The sequence below is a fragment of the Camelus bactrianus genome, chromosome 9 (assembly GCF_048773025.1).
Source record: "Camelus bactrianus isolate YW-2024 breed Bactrian camel chromosome 9, ASM4877302v1, whole genome shotgun sequence".
Lineage (NCBI taxonomy): Eukaryota > Metazoa > Chordata > Mammalia > Artiodactyla > Camelidae > Camelus > Camelus bactrianus.
In genome coordinates, this window is record NC_133547.1 from 50893867 (window position 1) to 50915657 (window position 21791).

At 41.6% G+C, this 21791-nt stretch overlaps 1 protein-coding gene across 1 annotated transcript in view; it reads right to left on the bottom strand.

Moving 5' to 3' along the window:
* CDH13 (cadherin 13) overlaps positions 1–7986 on the bottom strand; it is a 1113397-nt gene extending 1105411 nt beyond the window's left edge. The window contains exon 1 of the mRNA XM_074370357.1: positions 7945–7986. Within this exon, the coding sequence (XP_074226458.1) occupies positions 7945–7971 (27 nt within the window). The 5' untranslated portion in view covers positions 7972–7986. The remainder of the gene's footprint in view (positions 1–7944) is intronic.
* Between the last annotated feature and the right edge of the window lie 13805 nt (positions 7987–21791).

Below are 21791 nucleotides of genomic sequence, written 5' to 3' on the forward strand. Positions count from 1 at the left end.
GTAAATGCATTTCATCTAAGTCACCAACTCCAATCAATTATGAGTGAGCTCCTAGAGTGCTGGGGTGAAACACACTAGAAGACAGGTCTCAGCTCAGCGGGAAAGAGCACTGATCGATTAATGATGTCTGTCTGCCAGGGGCAGAGTGTTTGAAAAGAGGCACCAGGCTCCTGGCTGCTCACAGATCTTGCGAAATCAGTAAATGGCACAGGCTGCGCAGTTAAATTGACCTAAGCTCAAATCACAGTTTCCCCATTTACTAGCTTTATAATACAGGGAAAATTTCTTAAACTGTCTGGGTGTCAGCTAAAATGGAATCATTGTAAGAATAAAGACTGAAATGTTTGGGCAGCACTTAATAAGGACCCACTAACACGTTAGCAATTATCATAAGTTTTCCCAGATAAAACACAGTGCAAAGAATATCGCTCACTATAGCTGGGTGAAAATATTTTACTTCTCACCATCCCTTGGATTGGGATAAAAGTCACAAACTGGCAGTCATGGACTCAGTCTCATTTTTATACCTATTTTAGTTTGGCTCATGTTGTTGGTTTGCACAATGTCTAAATAATTTTTTAATTAGTTACAAACATATTTCATGTATTTTTTTAAATCTATGTATCTTACTTCTTTGAAAAGCTTGATCTGACAACATTGGTCCTATTCCCAAATGGCAACAGTTAACTGGGGCTAACTACTGGCTGCTTCCTTTATAGGGTTCCTAAACCCTTTTATCTTTCCTTTTTTTCACTGTAATATATGTCACATATTCAGAAGAGTGCATAAAATATACGTACAGTTTAAAGAGCAATTATAAAGCCAACATCTATGTAACCAAGTCCCAGGTCAAGAAATGGAACATGGCCAGCACCCCCAGAAGACCATAAGTCCTTCTAGTTACAGCCTCTACCTCCCTCTGGAGTCACCACCATGCTCACCTTTGTGATACTCATTGTCTTGCTTTTATATTTTTACATTATATTTTAAACCATGTAGGTATGTATTCCTAAACAGCATAGTTTGGAGAATTGTATGGACACAAATTCTTATGGAATGTCTTCTTTTGGGGCTAGATGCTTTTACTCCATATCATGGCTGAGAGATTCATGCCAGTTGACATATTTCATTTATTTTCATTACTGTGTGGGTCATGCACTCTTCAATTTCACTCTCTGTCATCTGTCCACTTGGCCCTATTATAAGCATTTGGATTTGTGCTTTTATATCAGGATACACAGCTCCCCTGATGCAGGGAAACAATTATCATTATAAGCATGCTGCATTCTCTGACCACTTCAACCAAGATACCCAGCTTATTCCACAGTCCCACTGTGAGCTCAGCTTACTGGTATCCCCCAGGAGGGTTCAACCTAAGGAGGCTCAGTCTATCTGATTCCTCCTTCATGTCCCTCCTCAATTCTTGGTGACCTTGCCAGCCCATCCAGTAAGTGATCCAGCAGCCAAGCCTGACTGCCCTGCATTTATTCGTCTCTTCTTCTCAGAAAGGAATCAAGAGATTCAGTGAAGCCAGAGCCAGCTCACCCCTCTAGTAGCACATTGGGCAGCTTGTAGCAGCTCTGTCCATAGCTGTTGTCATTACCTTTGCTTTGTGAGTCTTCATCCAGCTCTCAATCTATGTCAGTGGCTCCTCGGCCAACCCAATTTGAATTAATTTGTCAAGCAAAATTTTGTGAGATAATATATCAACTGCATTACTGAAATAAGATCTACAACTTCTGTGATCCTTTCATCTTCTAATTTAGCCATTCTATCAATAAAAGCAATCAAGTTTTCTTGGCAAAGTTTCTTTATAAATCAGCTTTATGAGTCATGGATCCACATTCTTCCTGATGTTTATGGATTTTCATTCCTAATATCAGTTCCATTGTTTTACTACAATGGAAGTGAGACATCTAAGACAATGAGAACAGGGGTGCTTTCCAATATATTCTTGGCTATAAAAGTCAGGCTCAGAGTGTCAGGAATGCTGAATGGCTTTATTCTACCAACCCTCTGTGGCGTTTAGAAAAAGTTCCAAACTTTCAAGATGGCATACAAGGCCCTTTGAGCATCTGATGCTAGCCAGCCTCCCCCGTCTCCTCCTTCTTATGCATGAATGACATGACAAGGCCCTGATGTGTCATAATCCTTTATTCTTTTTTCTCTCTCTGCAATGCCCCTTGTGTCAGTTAGGACTCTTTAGTTAGGTTGCATGTGACAGAAAGACAGAAATTGGCTTAAGATAAGAAGAAATGTATCAGAGCATGTAATTTAAAAGCCCAGGGACAGTACTGACTACTAACTTCAGGTCAGGTACCACTTGATCAGAACTTCAGCAGACATATCTCTCCTCTCCTCCCCTCCCCTCCCCTTTCCTCCCCTTTTCCCTGTCTCATTCCCCCCCACACATACATTCTGCCTTACAATCTTATAAATGCTCTTGGTTTCGCCAATATTTACATCTTCTCACTTCCAGTCATAAAGGATAGAAAGTCTCTATAATATATTGGATGGTTTTTCTAAATTCTTCACTCATTCTACATCATAGAATTATACATCTATGGTAGTAATTCTCAACCAAAGGTGATTCCCCCCTCCCCCAGTGGGACATTTGGTCATGTCTGGAAATATTTTTGGTTGTCGCAATTTAGGGGACATGTTCCTGAGGCCAGGAATGCTGTTAATATCTTACAATGCACAGGACAGCCACCACCATAAAGAATTATCTGACTCCAAGTGTGAATGTTGCTGATGTGAGAAACCCTGCTCTATGCCCTTTGCTGTGTGAACTGGCAGTGAATATGTTTCTCTTTTCCATTAGAGGCAAAAAAAAAAAAAAAAAGCAATGGGTCTGCTGCCCATGCACAAACTAGCCTGGTCCACTTGGCTTGGACCACATAGTCTATACAGGGATGCCACATAGGACTGTGCACAAGCTGCCTGGCTGAGGGGTGAGTAGGGCTGACCTGGGTCTGATGGCCCACTGACCAGGTATAACTGTATTTAACCAGAGAGGAAATCTTTTCCCAATTTTCATGGATTCCCAGCAGTGGCAGAAGAGGAAGCCAGGCTGTTTCCTGCATCGCAAGCTAGGTTTACATTTTCACTTACTAAAGTTTCCAGAGAGTTTATGTTATTCTTTGAGTTCTTAAGAAGGACATGATGAACTGCCTGTTACATAAGTAAGCAGACCTCATAGGTGGCACAGGTTGTTTCTAGGTACATAGCCTGTAAGCATCATTCTGGGGTCCCCTTCCTTCCATCTGACATCCTCACCAGAAGCTCATGGTCTTCCAAGAGAATCTGACTATTGTTGCAGGGTGAGGATCTTGATAAACACCATGGTGGTAGGCAGAAGTCTAAGATACCCTCAGGTTTCTCATCTCTGGTATACAAACCATGTATAATTCCTGGGACTATGAAATATGATGAGATATCACTCCCATGATTATGTTATGTCATAAAGAGGTTTTACACATGTAATTATGTCTTAAATCAGTTAGCCATAAAATAGGCAGATTATCTGGCTGGGCCTGATCTAATCACAAGAGCCCTTAAAATCTGAGTCTAGAGGTCAGCAACAGAGGAGATCAGAACTTCAAAGCACAAGAAGAATTTGACATACCATTGCTGACTTGAAGATGGAGGGGCCAAGGTGGCAAGAAATGTGGGCAGCCTGAGAGTGGCCCAGATGACAGCAAAGAAATGGAAACCTCAGTCCTACAACCAAAAGGAAATGAATTCTGCCAACAGCAAGAATGAGATTGAAAGCAGATTCAACCCTAGAGCCTCCAGAAGAGAACTCAGTCCAGCCAATACCTTGATTTTAGCCCTAAGAGACTGTGAGCAGAGAACTTAGTCATGCTGCCTTGGACTTCTGACCTACAGAACTGTGAGCTAATAAGTGGGTATTGTTTAAGCTGCTAAATGTATGGTCATTTGGTACACAGCCATAAAAAGCTAATATAACCATGAATAGACTTCTAGTCACAGCAAACACCTCAGGCCCTTTGCTAGCCACGAAACATTTACTTTCCACTAATCCACACTTTCTTTCCACACCACTATAAGTGTGGATAATTTACCCGAGGTCTTGCAAGCTCAGTCATATCTGAATAAATTTTTTCATCATAAGACCAAAGGAATTTGCTTTTCACAGAGTTAAACCATAGTTCCCTTTAATATTCCAGGCATACTCAAGGTTGCACCTGACCTTAATCACCCAGTAATGTTCATTTTAAGAGTTTAAAGCATATTATATCTAAAACAAGATGCAAATGTAGTATCCAAAAAAAAAGCAGTCACCCTAATACTGAGCTTTACAGGGGTGCAGCAGGATTTCACGGCAGGCCCTCCTGATCATTTAATATTCACTTCGTCTCCACCGGAGGCTGTGAGGCTGAATAGAGATGATGTCTTGGCATTGTTAAACATAACTCCAGAGTGTGTGCCTGAAATGCATTCTGGTTGCTAGAAGATGTAAGATATAAGAAGCTGGGCTGCTTCACACTGATGTAGCTCTTCCTACTGAATCCACAAGCTTAGCCAGAGTAAGAATTTTTAAATATGTGGGCCAAATGTTCATCTTGCAATTTGAGGAATATTTAAAAAGTTATCCACCAGGTCCCACTATAATTTGAAAGATATATTGGAAAGAAGTATGGGGACTTGAGAGAAGATGTTTTGATCATGAATTAAAATTTCATAACACCACTACAGCATTTTTGATGGTACTTTTGTCTGCCTGTGAAACATTTCCCTTGAGTTCAGCTGTGCTATTTGCATTTTTAATATTCAGTTGTTTCTAACTTATACCCAGACTTTTTGACCATGTTTATATGAGACTCTAAAGAAAGCACTGGCAGTTCCCAACTGTTTTCTACAGAATGCTCCTGTAAGTTGCTTTTAAGCAGATCATTGCACAAAAACATTCCTTTTCACTTGAAAACACTTTAGTAAAGGAATAAAGTGTTCCTGACCAATGAGTAGCATCAGAAAAGTTATAGTTATAACAAATATATAAAAAAAGAAAAGATCTACCATAAACTCCTCTGGATAATTAAAAATGTACAGAAATTATATTTGTTTCATAAAATGAACATAAACATAACATAAATACAGATTGTGATTGCATTTAGTATGAACCAATATATGGCTATTATTTAACAATTGGGCTTGTCTGTTTATATTTAGAAAGACTTTTTAAAATGTTGTTAAATGGTCTAGTTTGTTTTTAAAGTTTCTCAGGAGTTGTTGACCAGATATCAGTTTCCCTCTTGTAAGTTTCCTGGAGCAAGGGATGGTGTTCAGAATAATATTAATGGTCACAAAATTACTCTCAACTTCTGAATTGTTTTTTCAACAAAGCACTGATTAGCTAGTGCGTATGCATGTGTATGCATTTGCAGGTGTGTTTGTGTACATGTGCATATGTGTGTACCCACACAGCAGAACCAGAAGTCTGCCTTCTCTTCTGATTTCCCTGCCTATTCTTCACACCCAACCCTCCTCCACCCACCTACCTCCTCGCTCCTCTCTGTCTTGAGTTCACACTGGTGTAAGTCCTAAATAGCAAAATATGGAGAGGCAAAGAGGAGAAGAATATTTGCCTTCACGTGAGGAGGACTTGTGGAGCAAAGGATGAGAAAAAGAGGGCTGGTACTGGCTGATTGTATTGATATTCCTAGTTTTGCACCAGTTGACTACAGTATTTTTTCTACCTCCTCCTTCCTCTCTGCTAGAGATGGACCCAATAAATAAATCAGTATGATGGGAAATGAGGTACCTACACTAAATAAAAATAAGCTTAACAATAAAATTCAAAACTTGAAAAGTGGGAATATTCCCTGTTCATTCTGCCTCTTCCTCAACCTTGGAACTCTACTCGCATCAGTGAGGGGTGGGAAGGAGTACAGGGTGAAGTGAGATAGCTATGGTGGTTTGTTAGTTAGTTTTCCTGCCCTACATATTCCTCTTCTCTTCCCGTCTCCTCTGGTCACAGAGGTGGACACCTGACATGAGCTTACCTATTGGAGTATCCCTTTTTCTGAACACAGTGACTTATAGCATGTGATTCAAGAAAGGCCAGTTGGGTTTTCTCACTGGAATTCACATACAGATGATGAAAGAGAGAAATTACCCTTATGTTGGTATGAATAATCTGGGGCTACCAACAGCCACTGTCCCCAGACACATGGAAAGAACTTGTCTGCTGAAAAAGGAGAGCCAAAAACAGAGAGAACAGAAAGAGATGGATGGAGGGATGGGTGGGTGGATGGATGAGCTCCTTTTTATCTTCCTTTAAGGGGACAGAGGTGCCAAAACTGTGTCCCAAAGCAGAAAAGTATCTCTCTCCAATCTAATACTCTACTCATAGACCATGGTTTTTAATCAAATTCATTAACTACTTTGTCTCAGTTTCCCAGTGCTGGCAACCTGAATTCTCAAAGTCCTAGGAAGATTTTTAATGAGCCCCTAATCTTCAGCAAGAAAAAGGTCTGAGTAACAGGCACTGTCCTCTACTAAGGTCTACTGGCATTAGACCAGGTAGTAGCCAGCACCACCTTGTGACCCATTCTTTGGAGAAACTCTTCTGTCCTTCATCTATGTCTTTTCCCAAATAGATCCTCAGCTTCTCATCAAGTAGACTCCAAGGTGGTCTTCGCATACCAGTGCTCAAAAGCATATCCAGATTTTAGGATAAACACAGCTTAGACCCAAGTTCGAGTCCTGGAAACCTGTGTTCATCTTCTTTTCTACCACTTGCCCTCTCTACCCTCTGCTGCCGTTATTTGGCAGATGATGTGCTTGCTGGGCCAATCACTGGGCTGGGGCTGGGGGCAACATGATGGCTTCAGCCACTTAACATTTATATGGAACTTCTGAGCCCAAATAAAGACAAAACTTGCAAGTATAAGGAATGATTTGAAGTCACCTCAGAACATACCATCTAGGAATAATATATAGGACTTGTTTGGATCCTGAGTCAAACAAACCAATAATAAAAAAAACACCATGAATGTTCCAATCAGAGAACTGAACACTGGCAGGATATTTGATGCCAAAAAAATACTGTCATTTTTTAACATGTGATAATGTTACCATGATAGTGTTCTTTTTTTAAGTTACTATCTTACAAATACATACTGATGTGTATCTGGATAAAATGATATGATGGCTGAGATTTGCTTCAAAGTAAACCAGTCAGGGTGAAAGAGGTACAGAAAAGTAGCTGGGGAGAGAGAGAAAATACACCTGGTGAGAACTGTTGAAGCGGGGTAATGATTACATGCGACTTAATTGTACAATTCTGTCAACTTCTGTCTATGCTTGAACACTTTCATGAGAAAAAATTTTAAAACAATTTCATCCATCTCAAAAGGCCGTGGTTCCAGAGTTTCCTCACTATAAGCAAGTGGACATATTTATATTTGCATTTCCCAGATGCAAGAAACTTAGTTGCCCAGTGGCAACTGTCTTGAAATGTCTAGTTTCCACCAAAAATACCACAAGAAAGTCAAGCTTTGTACATCATATCAAGGTAAGCTAGAGAAAGCAATGTTCCATCAAACCACAAAGATTTAGAAAATGTCTGTTATACTCGAACAAAACAAAAATTTTAGTAATATCTTAGCTTAAGCCAAAGCACCATATCTCCACCTTCTGGGGTCAAAGAAGAGGTTTCTAACCGGAGGCAGAGAGACAATCCCCTTGAATACATCCAACCGCCACAGGAACCCCAGGAATTCCTTCTCAAGAGGTCAGTTTAGACTAGATATTCATAATGTGGGTTTTCAATGCCACCAACCACTTCTCAAACGTTACTACTTCAAACATATCCATCATTGTATTAGTCAAAATTCTCCAGAGAAACAGAACCTATAGGATATATGTAGATATATAAATAGGCATAGCAGAGATTAATTATAGAAATTGACTCACTTGGTTATAGAAGCTGAGAAGTCCCATGATCTACCATCTGCAAGCTGGAGAACCAGAAAAATCAGGCGGTGATGGTGTAAGTCCCAGTTTGAGTCCAAATGCCCAAGAACCAGGAGCACTGATTTCCTAGGGCAGGAGAAAATGAATGTCTCAGCTCAAGCACAGAGAGTGAATTCACCATTTCTCCACCTTTTTGTTCTATTCAAGCCTTCAGCAGACTGGATGATACCCACCTGCACTTACGAGAGTGATCTTCTTTACTCAATTTACTGACTCAAATGCTAATTTCTTCTAGAAACAACCCCACAAATACACCCAGGAATAATGTTTTACCAGCTATCCAGGCATCTCTTAGCCCAGTCAAACTGACACATAAAATTAGCCATCAGAAATATATTAGAAAAAGGATTCAAGGATTATTCCATGTGGTATTCAGAGCCTGTTTTAAACCTTTTAAGCCTGTTCAGTTACACATCTTTCTAAGCAGAAAAATAATCCACATGAATGGAGGCCTAATATGTCTGTCCCTCATTTATTCCTACCAAGTCACTATGAGTGTATCATTGCTATCCTCTCAGAGAAGGAGTCTCTCCTTGGTTTTAAACATGCGCAATAAAAGTGACCTTTGAAAACTGTGTGTTGAGTCTCTGGCCAAATCACCCTGAATAGGTCCGATCTCACCTGAAAACTGTGTGTTGAATAACATTCCATGGTCTGCTGTGCATCATCTTTATTGACCGTGAGGCAGATGTTAGCTGCATGGCAGAACTATCATCTGAGCCTCACTGGACACAGAATCTTTTGGAAAAAATTTGGCTTTACTCTCCATGTGGACCCAGCAGGATTCAGTAAGGGAGGCAGATGGTGTGGTGAACAGAGTTCAGCCTAGCTTGGAAGAAGGAGATGCCATCTGAATATCCCCAAGTGCACCCCTGGGACATCTCCTCTCCTGCCTCTTGTAGTCTCTGGTACTGTCAGCTCTTGTCAGCTGTGGGCTCTGATCACCCTCATCCAGAGCAATGGAGGCCCACATCCAACAAGGGGATGCAACTTTCCTCCTTGTCTCTAAGCCAGTGATCAGGTAAGGCGGGAACACTGAACCATATGTTCCCACAAGCCCATCCCCAGACTCTCTAGCTTTACCTTTCCTCCTTATTTAAACTCTGCACCTATGGTTCTCAGCCATAAGCATGCATCAGAATCACCGGGAGGACTCCTTACATCACAGATTGCCAGCTGCACACTAGAGCTCCTGATTCAGTAGAATTTGCACTTCTAATGTACTTATCAGCCAGGGAATGCTGATGCTGCTGGGCTGAGGGCCACCCTTTGAAAAGCACTGCTCTAGAGCTTTCCTAGGGTCTGAAGCCTTTATCTGAATCCCAGTCTCTTTGGTTTGTGCCCTCCTCCTCCTTGGCCTGGACATTGGCCTTAATACCAACTGGCCAAAACAGAAAGATCATGACACAAGGATCAGCCTGATTCAGCTTTAAGACACCTGCTGCTTCGCTATGAGACCTCCACTTAGACACTACTCAGGATGGTCACCAACTCTAAAGAAGACTAAACCTTCCATATGTTCTAGGGCACTGTGCTTTGAGTTGTTGCTACTGACTCAATGCCTGTCCTAAAATTGGGTTAAATTCCCTTAGTTCCTGTCCCAATCATTCCCAGGTTTCTTCCTGCCCTGCAGCCCCAGTGCTGAGGTCCTAACCTGCTGTAAGCAAGTGAACAGGACAGTGTTCCACCCCTCTACACCTCTCTCCATTCCTGGAAGCCCACAGGACATCGAACTGACTCTGGTGCTTGCACCGCTGATTTGTCTTGCATTATTATTATTGTTATTATTATTAATATTCCCTTGTCCAGGACAGGGAAGGCCTCAGTTCAAGCCCAACTGTATAAATAACTATCTGTAAAGAGTTTGATTAAATGCCTTTACTCCTCTGGGCCTCAGGACTGAAAGAAACAATTTGTAGATCCCAGGCTCCACCAGCAGATGTTTGATTTCAAGGGGTGGGAAGAGGACCCAAGCTTTGCCATTTTCTCAGAACTCCCTTGTTGATTACAATGTGCAACCAGGGTTGAGAACTACTGATCCTTCCCTTCATTTCACAAATAAAGAGACCAAGACTCAGAGAGAACAGTGGCATATCAAAGTTCCACAGACAGATACTGGGATCTGACACTAGGATTCTGTCCTCCCAATTCCTAGTTCAGAGATCCATGTGGAAACTGGAATAGATGCCAGCTTCCCACTCCTGCTGGCCTGATCCAGAGCAATGGTTATTCCAGCTTGGCTGAGCCTGCGGAGCTTATTAAAATGGAGATCTGGAATTTCAACCCAGACCTGCTGGCTGCATGGGGACCCCCAAGGGGTACAAGGAAAAGAGGGTGACTGGAGAGCTTCCTAGAGGTCAGAGTGTGCCATCAGCATCCTCCAAGCCGCAGCACATTCCCTCTTCAAACCAAGTTAGTATCCTGGCTTTGGTTTTGCCCTCCATTCCATGGCTGTGATGCTCTGAAGAAACCTCACACTTGACTCTAATTTGGGCTCCAGATTTCAGGCCCCAGCTTGGCATCTTGGCCTGTGACTCTCACTTTCTCTCCCTCTCTCCCCAGCCTCCTCAGCTGTAGAGGTTGTGTGCCTCCCTTAAAAAGGACCTGATCCCATCACTGCTGGGCAAACCTTCAGAGAGCTTCCCTGCCCACACTAAAGCAACCCAGCCAGTCCTCTCAGGGGCTGGAAAACTGGACTCATTATACACACTATTAGCCATAAAGGCTTCAGGAACTATTAGAGAGAAACAAAAGTTCCCCCAGTGGCTTCCATAGATGGTCTAAAATGTTTGTCATTGTCCTCAAACAACAGATTGTCACAGGGACATATAATTCAGCTGAGTCTAAGCAGGCCCCTGGCTCCTCACTGGATTATTTATGTCATTTATTGGGAGCTTTTAAAGAATTGTTTTTCTCAGTCAGCCAAATGCACTGATGGAAGCGCATGGTCAGCCTTCAAAAACCAGAATCACATCATTGTCCAGTAAATATGTTCCTGCTCTTTGTATTACAGAGTTTTAAAATTGTGCTCCACTGAGGAAAAGAAAAATGGTATGTGTGTGAGCATAGATTGAAATTCCCGCACACTTGGGGGACGGTCAGCTGGGGTTTGGGTATCTTTCAACAAAATGCAGCAATTTATTTGTGGAAATCCCATTATAGCTAATAGGAGTTAAAAACCATTTTAAAAGATAAGGATGTCTAGTCATTTCAAGATTATTTTGTAAAATGTGCCCCGCTAAAAAAAGGAATGAATTTTGCAAAGAACATCACAAACCTACTCATACCAATTCAAGTCACATAAAACAATTAAAACTAAATATATCTGATACCAGAGCTAACTGCTTTTTTAAATCTTTCTTTAAATACACCAAGCTTGAAAATTCTCACTGCTAGGAAAACATACGCTGCACACTTAGACATCAATGGCTATTCTCAGGCAACCTTCTTTAAGCAAGATAATTGGACAAAATTCTAAATTAACATGAAGGGAGACAGTACTGTAATTTATAGAAATGGAAATTTCAAACATAAAGAACTTTCAAACTGGAGTAAATCATATCTTTGAACCTTACTGCTCATCATGGTTAGTAGCATCATCTTGGATAAAGACACAGAAAGAAAGCTCTTCCAATTTACAAGGGAAACAAAACTGAGTCAAATAACTGATCCAATAGAGAGTAAAATAAAGATGATTCACATTGATTTTGACAGGCTTGAAGAAATTGTACCCTTTGTTAAAATAATTCTATTCTGCGTCTGGAAATTGATGCTAGGAAAATAATCCTAAAAATGTTGGAAGAGGAAAGAAAAAAGAAAAAGACATGCTTAAAGATGTTCAATACAGTCTTATTTATAATAGGAGGTATAATCATAGCATGTAAATATTGCACAAATGTTTCAATAAATTAAAATACATTCACTCAATGAAATATAATGATGCAATATTTATGGAAAGTTACATAATAAAAAAAGATCTTACTGTTAAGATTAGAAATCAGGATATAAAATATAGGATCAAAGTCTTTTTTTTTTTAATCAAACAGATAGGAGAAAATAGTTAGAAGAAATATACCAACATGGTATCAGTTTACTCTTTCTTTCATGGTCATAATTCCCACTCAACACAATGGCCTACTCTCTCCACAATCTAACACCTACTTGGGCCAACATGTAGGGGGTTACTTTTATTTTCTTTTACTTTCTACTTGTCTGTGATTTATAATTTCATATATATGAGACTGCAATTTCCTTCAGAGGATCCAGTTATAATAGGATTCTCTCACTGAAATTAAAAGCTAATATAGGTTCCTCCCTTTCTTCTAAAATGCAAATCTTGTCCCTATTTATTATAAGCTCCCCAGGGTCATCTGGGCCCTCTGCTCTTTCTGCTTCTCAGCCCTGAGAAATGCTGTTTATCATCCCAATTGTAGGAGTTTTTGGCCTCTGCAAACTTTCTGAGCTGGTTCTACTTGTTCTTTGAGTCTTTGCCACAACAAACAAGAAGACAGTCCCTTCAAACCAACCCCTCAATCGTAGGTGCACAATCTATCAGTAACATTCTTAATAATGTGTTAACTATATGTGTTAACAATTGTGATAAAAAGAGATGTTTATCACACAGTCGCTGAAATGCCTTACACGCTCCTGACCACCTAATTCAGAGCTCTGTGGGTTACAAGTACCTGAAACTTTCTAAATCCAGTCCTCAGGGCTTTGGTGCATGTTGTTCTCTCTTCGCAGAACACTCTTTTCCCAGATGTTTACATGGCTTGCTCCATTGTTTACTTCCTGTCTTTGCTCAAATTTCCCCTTTCTAGGAATGCCTCTACAACCACATTATTTTAAAATTCTTGACCACTCCTCACTCACATCCCAGCACTCCCTATCCCTTTCCCCACTTTTATTTTCTCCGTTGCACTCAGCCTTTTCTTGCATATCATATATTTTTCTTAATATCTTGTGTACTCTTTCTAACTCTCCCATTCCTCATCCCCCACTGATTATCCCTCACAATGCAAAGTTCCAGGAGAGCAGAGGTATTTTTGTCTTTATTTTCTGCAGCTGTAACTCCAGCCCCACGAATGGTGCCTAGCACATTATAGATACTCAATAATATTTATGGAATGAACAATGAATGAATGATGTAGTCCTAAGGAAGCTTGTAAATCATGCCAATCATTTGTACAACACGTGTTATTTACAGAGACCATTCGGATATCTCAGGATGTCTGTGTCTCCATCTCCTCTTCTTATAAGGACACCAATCAGACTGGATGAGAACCCACACATACGACTTCATTTTGCCTTAATTATCTTTTTAAAGGCCTCATTCCCAAAATACAGTCACATCTGAAATGCTGGGGAGTCTTCAACATAATGAGTTTTCAGCTCATAACAGATAGCAAGCAGGTGACAGCGGCAGAATTTGAACATGAGTCTCCTGGCTCCAACCCACACCCTCCCACTTCACTATGCTCTCAATCAACCCAGGATAGCCCCTCACCTGAAGACATGACAACCACCTCCCTATGTGGACTGTCTAGGACTCCCTATGTGCCCTGTTTCCTTCCACAGCAGGGGCTCCCCTCATCTCCTCTGTCTGAGTCAGTCTGTGATTTCCCACTTCCTGGAATGGCATGTGACCCAATTTCTCTCCAGCCTTGAATCTTATTAATCCAATTCCTCTGATGTTTCAGATTTCATTGTGAATCACATGGGGACCATCCTCTGTGCTGTGCCATGTGCATAGAACATCCTTCTTCCAAACAGCTCCCAAGGCAGTACACAGGCACTGCAGAAATCCATAACCCAGATGATCCCCATGAGACCCCAAGATGCTCTGGAAGGGTGAGTGAGAATTTGCCAGAGTTACAGCCCCAGAAGACCGAGGCTCCAACTGCCACCAGGCTGCTCTATCACCCTGACTCTCTCAGGTTATCATGTTTCCTCTCCCAAATCTATGATAAGTAAGTGCTATTTTTGCACTTCCTCTTTAGGGACACTTATTCAGCTCTCCCACAGTGTTGAGTCTGTCCTGAGCATCAATCTGATACTATCATCAAAGGCTCAGACCAGGCCTAAGAAATGACCCTTTGCTGTTTCATTGCCACTCAGCTCAGATCCAATGTTGCTATTAAAAAAGACCAATTACTGGACCACAAAGCAGTCTCCTTCTACCATCTAAATTCACAATCAAGTCAGACTGATCAGGCAAACTGATGTGATCAACTAGTTAGTGATTCATCACTAAGAAAGCTTTGGAAAAAAATCTATTTTGGGTGGGTACAGTCAAGCTTGGGGCATAGTTCCTATGTAAACATGTTTCTGATGGAAACATACACAAAGTGAAGAAAGACACACATCTACCTTGTAAATACTGAGCTCCTTCCACATCTCAGGCACTGGCTGGGCTGTAGAGTTACCATAATGAACCAGATGTGGTCAAAACCCTCAAAAAATCCACCAGGCAAGGGGAACATCTCTTTGCAGTTTAAGATGGTGGGAAACAGGAAGCTCACCTTGGGACATGGTGCCAAGAGAGACCAGGAGAGAATGAAACCCTTACTCTGGTAAGTCAGATAACTGACCTTAAAATGGATGCTGTCAGGTGGAGAAGGATGCTGGGACAGGGATTGGTGACTGGAGCTCAGGCTGAGCTGCCTGAGATTTCCTGTGTCTCCCAGTCCCTCTGCTGGCCCTCACTCTACTGATTTAGAGCACTTTTCCAGGGTGTTCCTGCCACATGATCTAGTCCAGAGAGTCCTGGGCAACAAATCTAAATCTCACCTTCCACCAAACACCCATTCACAATCACATGCAATCACACACATTTACACACTCATATACTCATACATATGCTCACACACTCAGACACTCTCATACACATTTGTGAGTGTGCACACACACATACACACACTTTTCATTTTTCCCTTCAACCTCACACTAAATTTAAAATTGATGTGGAAGATGATGAGGCTACTGAAACAAAAGGAATTCAATATATGGGACTATTTACCCCAAGATAGCATTCTCAAAGCAAACCTGATTTTTTCCAGGACTCTTTCTACACCAACTTCAGCCTGTGTGCCACACAGATAGCAGAAGGACACTGTGAAGATGCAAGTCACAATGTATCTCCTAGTTCCAAACCCTCCAATGTCTTCATTTCTCACTCAAGACTTAATGACCCAAACGCTCCTTCAGACTGGACCCTGTGACCCTCCTAGGATTCAGTCCCTGGCCCCCTTCCTCAAACACTCTAGAAGTTCTCTCCATTGCTCCTACAACTCCACTGGCTCTTCTCATAGCCAGAAACAGTCCTTCCCCAAAGCTACATGGGCTACCCCCTTCACTCAATTGTCATCTTTCCAATGAGGTCTTTTCTGGTCACCCTATAGAAAATTCTGCCACTGCTTCTGCCACAGGCCTCTGACCTCCCAGTCCTGTTTTGCTTTAGTTCATAGAGCTTATGCCATCTAATGCAAAGTGGACGTTTCCTGCTTTGTTTTTTTCTCCATTCACTAAAGAAGGCAAGCTCCCAGAGAGCAGGGACTGCTGTCAACTTGGGCCACAGCTGTTTCCCCAGCACTTAGGAGAGTACTAGAACAGATGATGGCTCCACAAATAAAGAATCAGCAGGAAACAGACTGGTTTGTCACGAGGCCCTCAAGGAGGTGGTGCAGTATAGGACAGTCATCTTTACACTGAGAGGTTCCCGATAGGCGCTTGGGGAACTACAAGAGCAAATGATGGGAGGAGGCTGTTTGTGCCCCCTCCTCCATCCAGCGCAGTTCCATTTGCATTCATTTTATCTCTTTGAACTTCCATATAAGATTGTCTCTAATGAAAGATTTATACTGCTTTAGATAAAAGTTTTTAAACCATTGAGGAAAGATCACAGAGACAAAAAGAAATAGACTGGAGTCCAGCTCTACTGCTTATAACAGTGAGATGGAATATTGGCCAAGTCACATATGTTTTCTGACCTTCGGTTTCTGTATGTGAAAAATGAGAACAATGCCTATCTCCAGGGGTGATATGAACAATATTTAACAACTAGTGAAGTACAGGCAGCCACCAATCAGAACACACAAGTGTCAACATTAAACAGAGGATGGCTGCACCTGACATAGGCAAAAGGTCATTAAAGGGTGGATTCCCAAATCAATCTCAGGACCTTGTCAGGCAATCTGGTGCATTTATGGTTCCTCTGCGAGACATGGGAGTGTGGGGGAAGAACAAGGCTAATTCAGGATGAGTCATCAAAATCCAAACCTTGCAGCCACCTTTGGAGTGCAGGCTCAGAATGCCCAAGGAATGGAAATCCAAAACAAAAGGTCTGACCCACCTTCTTCCTATAAGCCCTTGCCAGGGATTAAACAGCATACCCCAAAGCCACAGAGAAGCCGTAATATGCCCATATTTTATCTGGGTCACATTATATGCAGCATAATTAATGTTTAAAAAGTATTTCTGCAATAAAATGTCTCTGTGATAACCGGCAAGAATCGCAAGGAGGCTGTGGTTGTGTTTAATTTGATTGCAGAAGAGATTTCTAGTCAGTGGAGCATCGCCACCAATGGCCCCTTACTGGACTCAGCACACACAACCAAGCGATTGCATTTCCAATCAGAAGCAGAGCCTGGGACCAACAAGTCCCCAGTGAGTGCATTTCCTGGCCACAAAAGCCTTTTGTTTCCTGTCTGATTCTGCAAGTGTGCTTTCTCCAATGTCTCTCGATTACTGGGCCTTTTACCAGCATCTCCAAGGAGGATCCTCGCGTGACAGTTATGAAAGAATTCTCTGCTGAGACTGTCTGATGGCAGACCTCTGTCGAGTCATTCTCTTAACTTTGTGAGTTGATGAAATGCATCAATTATTTCAAAGCACTGAAGTTTGACAATTTCTTCATGAAATGAGTATTTCAGTCCCCACATAACAATGGAGGCAAAATTAGTTGGGATGAGTGGAAAATTGACAGGCCAGGGTTTTGCAAATGGAACCAATTTCTCCTTGGCACAACAGACATTTTTCTCTGCCTGCTCCTTCCTACTTCCTGTCTCCTTCATCCCATGGCTCTACTTATCTAGAAGTCTCAAGTGAGCAGAGGTTAGGGAGGGGAGGCTTGTCTCACCTATGGATTGGCAAATGCATGGCTGGATCTTATAGAAACAGGGATGATTTCTGGACCTAGGGAGACATGCTATACTAAATCTAAAGAAAATAATCCCGTCTCCCTGGCATGGCTATGGACAACAAACCAGTTGTCCAGCCCAGTCTTGTAGAATAACTGCAGTGCCCAGTTTTAAAGTGCACATTGCTTTCAACCTAATTAATAACTAATCATAACATAATCTGCTACTAAAAATGAAATATCAGAAGTTGTATACCATTTACTCTTCTAAGAAAGTACACAATGAATCGAGTTAATGGCTATCCCTACAATACTGTGTTTTATATTTGCATTCTAACTTGTTTTCTAAACAATCAGTGTTGCTTTCTGGTTAAAAAGTTGGACTCACAAGTCTAATTGCCTGGGTTCAACTCCTGATTGTCATTCTTCTGTGTCCAAAAGTTGATTCTAAGAGCAGGCATTGCATTCAAAGTTCTGCATTGAGCATTCAACAGTAACCCCTCCAAGCATGGAGCACTTAGTTCGTGAAATACTCTAACTATATATTATGTCAAGGAAATTTCCCAGCCCCCATGTGGAAAAGGAGGAGATACTCTTTCATTTCTCAGGCCTTCTAATGGCAGTCTCTCTGCTCTGAACATTCCCCTTCTTGGTTAATATTTCATCATCCTTCAGATTTCAGCTAAGATGATACTATCTCCAGAAGAAACTGTCCTTAACCCAGATCTGAACTTGGATCCATGAACTGCCATTGCACCCTCGAATTCCTCTGTGCAGCACTCACAGGCCTTTACTGCTTTACTGCCATTGAATGTTTGTGCTTCTAACCCCACAAAACAAGCTCTGTGCAGGCAGGGAAGGTGTGATTCTTGCTTACCATTACGTGCCCCAGAGCTCAGCCCAATGACTAAACCTAAAAGGCATGTACTGTATCCCTAATGCATGCGTTACTTATTAGGGCAGAGATGTTTATTGTTCCCCCATATCTCTGTGTTCCCCAATATCTCCCAACTTCCTTGAAGTAGATAAAGCCATGTGATTAGTTCTGGCCAATGTGTTGTAGAAAAAGAAACATGTGTCCCTTCAGGGTCAAAGCTAAAAAGAATGGGTGTAGGTCCTCCCTGCTCCCTCATCCCCTGGTACAAAGATTGGAGTAGCCACTTGTTGACAAGATGGAGCACCAAGATGGAACCACCTGGACCCCTAAGTCATAACTTAGAAAGGAAATGACATAAAGAGGCCCTTGATTAGCAGACGACTTTTCATGAGTGACTGTAAACCCATGGAGATTTGAGGGGCTTGTTTGTTACCACAGCATAACCTAAACTGACCTGAGTTACTTAAAAGATTTTCAGGGATCACACAGCACACTGGTATCCAACCTCAGAGCTCTTGAATTTAAAAGTTTAAGACTGAGTGAATAATAAGGCTTTGCCTTTCATTCCTTATCAGCCTCGTATCTTTTTCACCTTTGTATCCTGAATGGCAAAAAAGAAATAGTTCATAAACCACCTACACCAAAAATCTCTGAGGAAAATGACTAGCCATTTGCTATCAATTTGTGGATATTCTCTGTATGTTTTAGGGGGATGCCTCTCAACCTATACATCCACTCTATTTATCTACAGAAAGAGCTGTGTGGTAGAAGGAGCATCCCTCTTTGTGAATGAGGCCACCTGTTCTTCTGTTCTGACTTGACAGATTTCCATCTCTTCCCTGTGAGTAGGCGGACAGTCAGAGTTGATTTGCTGGATAGTTTCCTCAGATGTGATCACAGCACAATTACACTGATAACCAGCTTAGCGTGTGGTCAAAATGTTTCCTAACAAAAAAAGTATTCTAGTACATGGAAATAGGAGTCTTTAGGGAGTAGTTAATTTATAGGCTAATGTCTCCTTACATCAAGTATGATTGCAAAGAAGGGTTATTTCTGTGAAGTTAGGCTATTATCAGGGAGCTAGACCACATGGGCAGGGATGAGGAGGCTTAATCTTAGAGCCAGGGCAAAGGTGTAGCACTGGCCCCATCTCTGTTTATCACAGGAAAGTGCAAACCTTGCAGACTTCTCTTAAACTTCCTTACTTTCTCCTCCAATTCTGCAGGGATAGTTCTAAATTTAAGAAAAAGAACATCAACATTTAATGAGAACCTTCTCTTCATAGTTACCTTTTCATTCACATTTAAAACATTAACCTTTTGAAATAGGTGTTTTCCCAGCTCAGCAGAAAGTGTCTGAGTGGCCTTGAGCAAGTCACAGAAATGCACCAAACCTCCATTTTATTGTCTGTACAATGGAGGTCCCACTGACTATGAAAGACTGGAAAAGGGTCAAGCATTGGAGGATATCTTTGATTTCCTGGGAAACAGATTCCAAGATGCAGAACTGTATGCAGGAAGCTAATTAGGGAGCACTCTCAGGAACAACTCCCATGTGGGAGCGGGAGAAGCTAGGTTAGACAGAATTTGAACTGTGATGCAGTTGCAGAATGATCTCAGCCAATCATATGAGAGCTCTGAGACTGGTGGGACCTTCAGAGTTGTCCCAAAATGAGACAAGGGGGCCAAGCCATTGTATACCCCAGACACACTTCAATCTACAATTCATTGAAGTCAGCTAGTCACAGGGAGGGGGCATAATCTTGGACAAGGCAATTTCCTATAGGAGGGTAATGCCTAGGGAAGAACTCAGCTGTGAGCCATCAACAGGCAACATATCCCACAGCCAGGGAATGAATACTTAATTCCTGAAGGGGGAAATGAATGGTAGACTACAGGATTCACTGGAGTGGTGAATAGGATAGGCAGGAGATCTGCCCTCCCAGAGTTTATAATCCAGTGGGGAGAAGAAGAGAAAAGCAAACAAAGAATTGATTATTTGCAGTGCCATTGGTGCCATTAGAAACACACCCTTGTATCCATTGAGCACGAGGGGAACATATTCCTTGAATGAGAGTGGTAACTACATCAACAGCATATTGATATTTATATATGTTCAACATAGTTCATTTGGATTTGTGGCCTGTCATTGTACATTGCAAGCGGTCTTCAAATTTCCTACATTTTGACTTGCCATCCATCCATAATTTCTTCCAGTGGCTGGTCTCAAGCTACTGTCAGACAATCCTCCCAGGCTTTTACAGCGATGTCTTCATGTCAGAAGCCAACCTTCCTACAACACCTGCTGTTCTCTGCCCTTCATTTGCCCTACCATGAATTCCAGCTATTGTCAAAAGCGTGTGCTAGCCTCCAGTGTGATACTGTTGCTTGGGTTCCCTGGGGCAGGTCCAGTACCTGCATACCTGTCCCCAGTTACTGGAGTCAGAACTATTCTCCAGGACACAAAGTATACATGGCAGAAAGAAAGTCTCTGACAGAGGAAACCACACATATTGCCAAACACACTCACTTCAGGGTCATACTGTAGGTGCTCACTGGAGGAGAACATTCCCAAGATGTACAATGACATTTACTGATTAAGATGCTCAGGATAGTCAGCCAAGCCCCCAGCTCTCACTGGAAGACATCAGCATGCAGGACATGATAAAGAAGAGACACACACACACAGAGACTAGTGTAATGGATTTTTCATATTGAAATATTTATAACTTATATATGACTTTAGAATATATTTCAGAAACAAACAGTAATTAACAGTACTGCACAAGGATGGTATTAAACAGAATGTGTCTGTACAGGTTGTACAGGAATTCATAAAAGAGTGACTGACTTAGATGTGGGGGAACAGGGAGGATTTTCTGGTGGAGCTGAGATCTGAAAGGTGAGTGGGATTTAGTGATATTCAGGGGTAGGGGAGCATATTTCAGGCAGAAGCAACAGCATATGCCAAGCCTAAGAGATGAGAGAGAGCATTTAGCACATTTGGGAAAAGAAGCCTACACGGTTGAAGCACAAAGGGTGAGAAGGGGACTGAAGAGAGGTGAGGTGAAAGTAGAAAGAGAGGTGAGGGTTATCCTGAGAAGAAAGGGAAGCCACAAAGGGTGTTAAGCAAGGGGTGGGAAAATGTAAGACTGTGATTCTGGAAAGAGGATGTTGAAAGCCACCAGGCTCCTCTCAGACCATCAGCCCTCAGGGTGCTGCCTTTCTCAGAGCTGAGGATGTCTCCCCATCAACCTTATAACCTGTTATCATCAGGACAGAAATTCCCTAGATTTTACAGCCATTCACAGTTATAGCCCTTTATGTTTCATATATATTATCATTTCATATATATCATATAGATACATTTTATATACATCATCACAAAAATCCTGTTAGGTGGGCAGGGCAAAGTGTAGGTAAAGAATTTTTATAGTTTACAGTTGGGGAAACAGATCCAGGAAAATTATATAAACTCACTGCCATTACACGGATGATAAACAAAACTAGAACACAGAAGCAACCATAAAAGATACATAAATAAATGGGTATGACTGTGTTCTAAAAAACTTTATTTACAAAAACAGGTGGAAGCATAGATTTGGCCTAGGGCATAGTTTGTCAACCCCTGCAGTACGGTCTTGGTGATGGTATGGACATTTGGATTTATGAAATAGAACAGAATTCCCAAAATAGACCCAAATGTGTGTGGCCAATTAATTTTTTTAAATAAAGGTAAAGTAGTAAGAATCTCGATCTATACCACATTTCGAGA